Source organism: Geotrypetes seraphini, chromosome 15 (genome assembly GCF_902459505.1).
Source record: "Geotrypetes seraphini chromosome 15, aGeoSer1.1, whole genome shotgun sequence".
Lineage (NCBI taxonomy): Eukaryota > Metazoa > Chordata > Amphibia > Gymnophiona > Dermophiidae > Geotrypetes > Geotrypetes seraphini.
This window is the reverse complement of record NC_047098.1, coordinates 28,594,422-28,604,170: the sequence shown is the minus strand read 5'-3', so window position 1 is coordinate 28,604,170 and position 9,749 is coordinate 28,594,422. Positions and strand designations below refer to the sequence as shown.

The 9,749-nt window shown below is 44.3% G+C and overlaps 1 protein-coding gene across 2 annotated transcripts in view; it reads right to left on the bottom strand.

Moving 5' to 3' along the window:
- Positions 1-852: 852 nt before the first annotated feature.
- Positions 853-9,749, bottom strand: part of YWHAE (tyrosine 3-monooxygenase/tryptophan 5-monooxygenase activation protein epsilon) — a 110,103-nt gene continuing 101,206 nt past the window's right edge. For both annotated transcript variants that reach the window (XM_033921750.1, XM_033921751.1), the window contains exon 6: positions 853-1,723. In XM_033921750.1, the coding sequence (XP_033777641.1) occupies positions 1,671-1,723 (53 nt within the window). In that variant the 3' untranslated portion in view covers positions 853-1,670. The remainder of the gene's footprint in view (positions 1,724-9,749) is intronic.

Here is a 9,749-nt window from a genome sequence, read left to right as displayed (position 1 = left end):
GTGCAAGGTCTCCCGATACAGACGTCGATGCAAGAGTCTTCAATGTCTGTGATGTCTTGTCAGTGTCCATGGCTGAGCTGAATGAAGCCAATGACTTTTGATGGAGCGCTTCTGTAAGGTGGAACACCGGGGCAAGACTCTACCCGGTGTTCAGGCACGAGACACTGCAGGGACCAATATGAGGGTCCATGAGGGAAATAGGCCTTGGACACCTACAGCACTTTTTAAACCCCATTAATGGTTTTGACATAGATGGGAATTTGGCTTCAGCAAAATTAAACTCAATTTTGCCAGAGAAAAAAAAGCAATGAAGGCCGATGCCAATTGAGTGATAAAAAATAAAAAAAAAATAAAATAAAATATATATATAATTTTTTTATTTTTTTTTCAAACGAAGAAAAAGATAAGAAAAAACAAAAAAAATGCATAGCAGGAAGGCAAAGCAAAACTGAACAGAGTTCAGGTCAAAAACGACTTCTTCGCTCCGTGGAAAACAAAGAACTGAGGAACCAAGAGCTTACATCGAGTGGGAAGGCACTCGCGCATGCGCGGTGCGGACAGTTGCAAAGTTTCTAAAAACTTAAAGTGATACTACACTTTTGAATGCTGTCCTTATTGGGGCTCCATGGATGACATCACCCACATGCGAGAATATCTGCCTGCTTATCCTGGGCTAAGTGTATTTTCATCTTTTTACATTTAGAGCTCCAATAGAAGTTGTTTTAGGTAAATGTATGATTCCAGTAGATGAGCTGTTGAACACTGCTGTACTTATTTTCTCAGGCTGGACTTTTTCCCCTTAAAATCAATATCTACAGCTAAGAATTACCAACCAAAGTAGAAAGGCTAAAGTAAGTATTTGTAATTTTTAATTTAGGTTTGTTTTATTTAAGTTTAATGTTAACTTCATGCTGTGTTTCAGTAAGAACAATTACAGATTCTGTATCTGTGGCTCCAGTCAGATATCCAGTAGTACAAATTAGCTTCAAGTTACACATACTGAACAAAAGATAGGATGAGCGAGCGAAAGAGGGAGGTGGTGGAAGAGAAAAAACCCCCATCCCCACATGCAGGCTTTTCAAACGTCACTTTCAATGCTAACCTGCTTTGAGGGGGGGAAGAAAAAAGTAGGCAAGAATGAAGTGCCATGGATTGCTGAACTGTTACCAGCACACACATTTTCGGCAACATTTTCAAATAGCATGGAAACAAATATTCCAATGTAACCTGCACCTTCAAAACTATATATAACCCCATTCATTTTAAACAGTAAAATGTAAACACCAGCACCACATACATTCTACAGTGCAACAGATTCTAAGGGCGTTCACTTGTAATATCCACTTCTAAAGGTTGTTATGCTGGATGGCATGGAGACAAACCAAGTAATGCTGAAAGCGCCTTTATACAGTCCTGTTAGTGTCTGAAAGAACCCAAAATGGTTAGCAGTAGCAATAACCAAAGGAATTCACTCTTGCCATTAAGAAATCTTAAACTGAGTGTAAAAAAAAAATTAAAAAAAAATAAAATAAAATATTATAAATCCCAACAGGGTAGGAACCTAAATTCTGAGAACCAGTGTAAAAAGTCAAATTTGATGGTCCTCAGTGACATGGGAGATATTTTCTGGGAGGTTAGGGATAGAGATGGGTTCTCTTGGCCATGTTCTCTCACTGGTTTTCATCTTCCACATCCTGCAGTGCTTCTTTATTCTGTTCTTCGCCTGTAGAGCATAGTCAAAAGAAAATAAAAACACAGAATCAGCTTCTGTCAATGAAAATTTTGTATACACACAGTCTTATTACATTTGCAATTCTGACATGGAACCTTTAGCAAAATCTAAGGCCATTTAAGACCACTACAAAGGGCCAATGAGTGGATGAGGCAGTAGCACAGACTGGTTTTTCCTTCCTATTTTTGGGTTATTTACATACTCAACACCAACAACAGTAGAGGTGTTTTTTATGCATGGTTGTATAAAAATGTCATGTTCTTAAAGTAATTAAAACACAAACTAAACTAAGGTTCTCCAAGACAAGCATCTTGCACAATGCTACTAGCTATCTATAAATACCTACATTCCCAAGCACTCTAAGGATACAGAATACATAGCAGATGCAGCCATTCATTATACTTTCCAAAGGATAAGAAAAGTCGTCGGTCCTGAATGAAAATGTTATTGCTGGCACAATTTCTATTTAAAACACTTTAATGTACAGACACACAGGGCCTGATTCTCTTTAGGATGCCGATCTCAGCAGACGCTAAGAGGAAGCTGCAGATTATGTATCAATCATGCATTGGTGTCCTAAAGGGAATCACATCTACATCACTAACAGACACCTTAAATGTAGGCCAGCATTTTGCAGGCCTACATTTAAGGCGTCCGTTTCGTGCCTATGGAGACGTATAGGGATGCTTAAGTATGCGCAAAGCCATTTCCAGGTGAAACCATGCCCACGCCCCACCTTGGGCGTGCTTAAGCGTCCTTTTGTGTCTCCGCAGACACAATACAGATGCCTACAATGTAGGCATCCTTCCTCAAACAAATATTTTTTTTAAAACATGCATCCTGATTAGTCACCAGAAGGCCTACTGCTGCCTACAATCAGAACGTGCATTCAAGCATCAGACCTTTACTGATTAGTAGTTCTGAACTATCAAAGTATATTCAGTTCATAAGTCTCACCTTCAGAGTAGGTGCCCAAATGATTCTTTAATGAAATACGACTTCACTTGAGTATAATATAGCTGTTACTCTTCCACAACGAGCTCCAATGAATATAATCTGTTATAAAGTTTCAAGACTATAATTACCAGTTACAAAAGTCTCTCTTATCTGGACCCTTCTCCTCTGCACACTCCAGACTAAGGCCCATATGCTCAAAACTCATTGTACCCTTTAACGATTTTGCCATAGCTTGAACTTTGTGGGCTGTGACTCAACCCTCTAGTTGCAGCCCAGCCTGAGCATAAGTACATAAGAACATAAGTAGTCGCCTCCGCCGGGGCAGACCAGAGGTCCATCCTGCCCAGCGGTGCGCTCACGCGGCGGCCCATCAGGCATATTGCCTGAGCAGCAGTCCCTGACTAATTTTATACCTACCTCTACACTTATCTCTAAACCTTCCACTGCTCTTATCTGTACCCCTCAATCCCTTTGTCCTCCAGGAACCTATCCAGGTCTTCCTTGAAACCCTGTACTGTGTTATTTCCTATCACGGCTTCCGGAAGGGTGTTCCATGTGTCCACCACCCTCTGTGTGAAAAAAAATTTCCTTGCGTTTGTTCTAAACCTGTCCCCCTTCAATTTCATCGAGTGTCCCCTTGTTCTTGTGGTTTCTTTCAAATTGAAAAATATGTCCTTGTCAACCTTTTCGATGCCCCTCAGCATAACAAAACAAGATGCTGGCAGCCAACCAGTTGGAAATTGTCCTTTTGGAAATAAGATGCCCCAAGTTGTTTGGATCAAAGGAGAGAAAAAAGTTGTGAAGAAGACCTATGCAATTTAGGCCGTTGCAAATAGTATGCCAATGCTCTTTTGCAGTCCAGAGTATGAAGAGCTGTTTCTCCACGATGAGAATGAGGCTTGGGAAAAAACATGAGAAGAAAAATCGATTGATTGAGATCAAATTCAGTAACAACTTTGGGTAAGAATTTTGGATGGGTGTGGAGTACCACTTTATCATGATGGAATACTGTAAATGGTGGATCTGCTACCAAAGCTTGAAGTTCACTGACTCTGCGAGCAGATGCGAGTGAAAGGAGGAAAACTACTTTCCAAATAAGGTATTTAAGATGAGTTAGACATTGGTTCAAATGAAGGTGTCATCAGTTTAGCAAGTACAACATTAAGATCCCAAACTACGGGAGATATTTTGATATTGAAAAGTCATTTCATAAATCTGAAAACCACAGGATGAGCAGAGAGGTTTTCCATCTAATGGTTGATGAAAAGCAGCAATCACACTTAGATGGACTCTAATGGAGGTGGATTTGAGGCCAGATTGAGATAAATGGAAAAGATAATCCAGAATCGATGGGAGATTGCACCAAGCAGAAAACAAGAGTCCATTTTTTTAGTATAACATTATCTTGTAACTGGTTTTCTGGAAGCATTCAAAATGTCTCTGACAGGTTGAGAAAAGTGAAGATCAGGTGAATTCACCCCGAGAGATAACAAGCTGTCAGGAGTAAAGACTGCAGGTTGGGATGAAGAATAGAACCTTGACTGTGTAAGAAGAGATGGAAAAATTGGTAGAAGAAGTGGCTAACTGATGCTGAGTTGAAGTAGAAGGGAAAACCAAGGTTGTCTGGGCCACCAAGGAGCTATCAGAATCATGGTGGCGGATTCTTGTTTTGAGTTTGACCAGCATCTTGAGAATAAGTGGAAATGGAGGGAACGCATAGAAGAACTTGTTTGTCCAGTCCAGGAGAAAAGCATCTGCCTCCAGGAGATGGAACAGAATTGGGGCAGCTTTTTGTTCTGGGGAGACGCAAAAAGGTCTACTTGAGGGGTTCCCCATTGAGAAAAAATTTGATGGAGAGCTGCTAAGTTCAGCATCCATTCGTGAGGTTGTAGAATGCGGCTTAACTTGTCCGCCAGTGAATTTTTCTCTCCTTGAATGTAAACAGCCTTCATAAAAATGTTGTGAAGAATTGCCCATTTCCAAATCTTTTGAGCTTCTTGGCAAAGGAGGAGAGACCCTGTTCCTCCCTGCTTGTTCACATAGTACATAGCTACATGATTGTCTGTATGAATGAGAGTGGCCTGATTTTGAAGATGCTGAAAAGCCTTGAGCACTGAAAATTGTTATGAGTTCCAACCGATTTATGTGAAGGCGACAATCTGTGGCGGAGTACGGAGACCATCTAGGTGAGCTCCCTAAGCACTGGTTGGCGAATCTGTCATGAGAACTTTCTGGCGAGGGGGCATTTGAAACAGCAAACCTCTGGAAAGATTGGAAGGGAGCATCCACTACTGAAGAGATTGCCGTAGAGCAGATGTTACGGCAATGTGCTGGGAAAGCAGATCGAGAGCCTGCGACCACTGAGAAGCCAGCAACCACTGAGGGATCCATAGGTGAAGTTTGGCAAAAGGAGTCACGTGAACTGTAGAGGCCATGTGACCTAGAAGAACCATCATGCGCCTCGTTGAGAGTGAAGGAAGGAGGGACATTTGATGGCATCTTGACGTTGCTGAGGAAGGAATGCTGCTAAAGTGCTCTTGCATTTCAAGAACTTTAGAAAGTTTGCAACTAACCGCACCACACATGCACAAGTGCCTTCTTCCCCCCCCACCCCAACGTAGGCGTGCAGCTTCTCAATTTTCCGTGGAGCTACGAAGTCGTGTATGAAACTGTCTCAGTTTTATTTTGCCTTCCTGCTTGCATGTTTACAGATTTTTCTTCATTATTCTCTTTCTTCTTGGAAAAAAAAAAAAAGAGTAAAAAGTTTCGTTCTTTATTTTTGATGTAGTCATTTTTGACAGTGAGGCCTTTGCCTCTGCCTCAGCCTTCAGGGTTTGATTTGGCTGAGGCGGTATTCCCTCCCATGTCCTACCCATTAACTGGTTTTAAAAAGTGCAACAGGTACCAGTGCACTCTTTCCCTAACTGATCCAAACAAGTGGTGTATCCAGTGACTTGGTACGGACCATCGCATGGAGTCTTGTACGCGCTGTTTGATGCTTCAGAAGCGTTCCATAAAAAGCCACCTTTTACAACAAAGACTTCTGTTTGGTACCATGGAGGCATCACAGGTACCTTCGACACTGTCCAAGCCATTGACGTTGAAAGTTCGTCATCATCTGAGGTACAGCATCCATGTTGTGTCGCAGGCTATAGCTCTGTCAGGTAAGCCAGCTAAGTCGGCACCAGCTTCCCAAACGGTGTCTCAGGCCACTAAGGTATCGAGTCTAGTCATACCAGCCTAGCAGAGACCATTAATGCAGCTTGCTTCAACTTTGAAGGTGCATCTTCATCCATGTCTTCCTCTCCGGAGTGACACACAATACCATTGATACCAGGATCAAAGCCACAGGTATCGGTGCAGGCTTTTAAAGAGAAGCTCGATGCTCTCTTTCAATTGGAGTTTGGGGGTATGTTCCAACTTGTTACCCCCATGTCAGCTCCTCCGGTAACGGCACAGCTTGAGCGTTTCCCCATGTGAGGTACCACCACTGCCTCATTGGTACCGTCAGTCTCAGCATCGGTCGTCATCAAATCATGCTTCTCGACACCGTTCTTCAAGGTCCCGATCTCCTACGAAGAATCGCGCTTCAAGACATCTCCTAGTATCTCCCAGGAGGAAATGCGAAGATGCATGCCCCTGGAAAGGGCAACTGACCTCAGCCACCACCACAGACTGCTATTCACTGTAAGTAGCCAGGCCCATTTTTTTGAAAACTGCTTTCAACTCTTAACTTCCCCTCACTGTTGTCAGATACCTATATCCACTATAACCTGCCCAACACTGAAATGTCCTGTCTAAATTAGATTGTAAGTGCTTCTGAGCAGGGACTGTCTATTGTATGTTAAAATGTACAGCGCTGCGTAGTAGTAGATTTTCTTGGATAGCTCTCATGTATGCTCTGGCCCAAGGAACCATCTTTACAATATTGTCACCACCAATGACCCCAGGACCTGCAAGATCCCAGCTCTGAAATCTGCTTCTGAGCTTCAGTCTGCGAGGCTCTGGAGGAAACATTTGGCCCAAGGCCTTGTCAAACAAGACTCCTTGGTACTCCAGATACTGAGTCAGTTCCAGCTGACTCTTCTTGAAGTTGACAATCCAGGTCAAGTCCTGGAGGAGTTGTACCACTCTTGAAACTGCCAGCTCGCTTTCCTCCTTAGACGGAGCTCTGATAAGCTGATCATCCAAATATAGGTGCACCTGAATTCCAGCTTTGTGGAGGTGCACTGCTACCACTACTATCATCTTGGTAAATGGTGTGAGGTACTGTGTTCAGTACATGGAATCACAAGCACCTCCTGTAGGCTGGGAAAATGGGAATGTGAAGGCAAACCTCCATCTGATCGATGGAGGCGAGAAATTCCCCGGAGCTACTGCCGCTATGACCAACTGAACAGTTTCCATTCAGAAGTACAGTACCTTCAGAGCCGTATTGACTAATTTGAGGTCTAGAATCGGTCTGCAGTCGTCTGAACCTCTCTCTGGCACAAAGTATATGGAATATCTGCCCGAGTCCAAATCTGCGATCGGAAGTGGCTCTATGGTCTGAAGAGCTAGTAGCCTTTGTACTGTAATCCGAACTTTGAGGGCTCTCTCTGACCAGCCAACTGGAGAAGGTACAAAGCGTTCTGGTAGGGAGCACAGAACTCAATTTTGTACCCCTCCTTGACTACATCTAGAACCCAGTTGCCTGCGCCAATCTGAGACCAGACCAACCAAAAGGCCAACAGTCTGCCTCCTATCTGGAGGAGCTTAGCCCCTGGCCTGACATCATTGTGCTTTCTTAGTGGTTGGTGAGCACTGAGAGCCTGATGCTTGCTGTCACCTGCCACCACTGTATCTCTGGTGCCATCCCTGAAAGTCTTTGCATAGATTGGCCTCCTGACATCTCCTGTCCACTATCTGATCCAGAGCATCCATCGGGCGCAGATAGCATAGGCCAAGACCTTGCTCATAACTCCACAATATAATTCACCCTAGAGAGAAGCACTTGGGGATCTTCACAATTTATCAGATCTGAGGACTGAGACAGGCGAGTGTGACAAGGAAGACGCAGCTGCCGCCTTAATCCCTAGGGCCAAAGCTTCAAACTGTGGCTTGAGGAGCAAGTCCACTTTACAGTCCTTAACATCCTTTAACATCACCCCCTCCTTCACTAGGTAGTAAGGTTTATTTAATGACCTGCACCACCTGCAAATCTACTTTCGGCTGAACAAACAGCTGCTGGAAATAAAGCTTGGGCATAGGTTTTAGCCACTTGAAAGTATCCCTCTGGTAATTCCCATTGGTCGGTGACTAGCTTATTGCTTAGTGATGTCCAGATGCAAGAGAAAAAAATGCGGTCAGAGTCATAGAACTGCTCATAACTGACAATTGAGAAGAGGAAGCTGGCATGACTTCCAGTTTTAACTCTTAAAACAAGAGGAAAATAATGCTCGAAAGCACAGAGGCCCTGAAAAATTGGTGTACTGTGGGATCTCCCCCTGATCCAGGGTCGCCACCATCTTTTGACCACTGTCCTCCTGCATGGAAGCCGACTGCCGGGGAGACTTCATGGTAGGACTTGACTTGCCATCCTCCCAGTCCATAACAGATTGAACCTCCTGGCCAAGTTTGCAGAGCCGGACCTGTCAAGCACCAGGAGGTACCAAGCAGTCTGACATGAAGGCAGCGACCTGCAGCAGGGTTCTACTGAACCGCCAGAAGCCAAGTCCCACTGTCAGAAATGTGGCCATGCTGGTCCATCAGAGAAACAGCTCACATATCCAGAGGTGGAGACCAAAGTCCGAAAATGGTGCCAGTAGGAGCACTCCTTGAGAGTTAAGCTCTAACCCCCAAGATAGGGCAATGTGGCAGAGCCAGACCAGCGCTCAAAGCCAGAGCTATAAATGTAGAGAGCCAAGTCAAACTGGCCAACTATGCTTGTCTTGCATCCTAGGAAGAAGTCAAGGAGAACTGCCATAGAAGTGGCAAGCCCGCCAAGAAATACTGTGTTCGCCTTGCAAAGCAAGCTATTTCTCACCAAATGCAACAATGCATAAACTGTGCATATATAATGCTGGATTAGCCCCCAGGAGAGGAACCTCAAAAAGAGCCAGTGGTCTGCTCCCCAACTGAGGGGATGCAAGCATCACATTGAGAAAAACACAAACCCAGGGAGCTCAAGACTGGAAGTGCAAGTCGCATCGAAGAGTTCCCATGGTGTTCCTTGAACTGTGGAGCCAGGGCCAGAGCATTAGTTTAATTCTGGAACGCATTGCCAGAGGATGTGGTAAGAACGGATAGCATAGCTGGTTTTAAGAAAGGTTTGGACAAGTTCCTGGAGGGAAAGTCCATAGTCTATTATTGAGGAAGACATGGAGGAAGCCACTGCTTGCTCCGTTATTGGTAGCATGGAATATTGCTACACCTTGGGTTTTGCCAGGTACTAGTGACCTGTATTGGCCACCTTGAGAACAGGCTACTGGGCTTGATAGACCATTGGTCTGACCCAGTAAGGCTATTCTTATGTTCTTAGGTGCCAGCCTACTACAGGCAGAGTAGCCAAGGCTACGCATGATCGCCTCTCAAGTGATCAGATATTGTGGGGTTTTTGGGTGGTTTGTACCACCTTAGGCACTGGATATCAGCGTCATGGAAGAAGAATGTAGAACCCACCTCATGGCCCAAGAAACTTCAGGCCGCTGCTGGTGAAGGGATATCGAACAGTTATACAAGGAGAAAGCAAAGCATGTACTCCTGAAGTTCTGGAAGGGAGCTGGAAAGACTCACTGGGAGATCAGAAGGACCTTCGAAGACAGACCTGGCATTTTGCTCCTTTCTGGTTATTAAACGGCGCACGTCCTCTTTTAAGTCAATGATTACAAAAAGGTGATCAGAATGAGAAGATGTTCACAAGAGGGAACTGAGGTGTCCTCTCTGAAAAGATGGCCACCCGGTGTTTTGTAAAGTGGGTAGAGCCTATAGACAGGTACCATTTTGCACCTGGAGCAATGAAGAGTGAAGTGACATGCCCAGAGGCACAAGGAGTATATGTCTAGAAGCGCCATGGAAATGA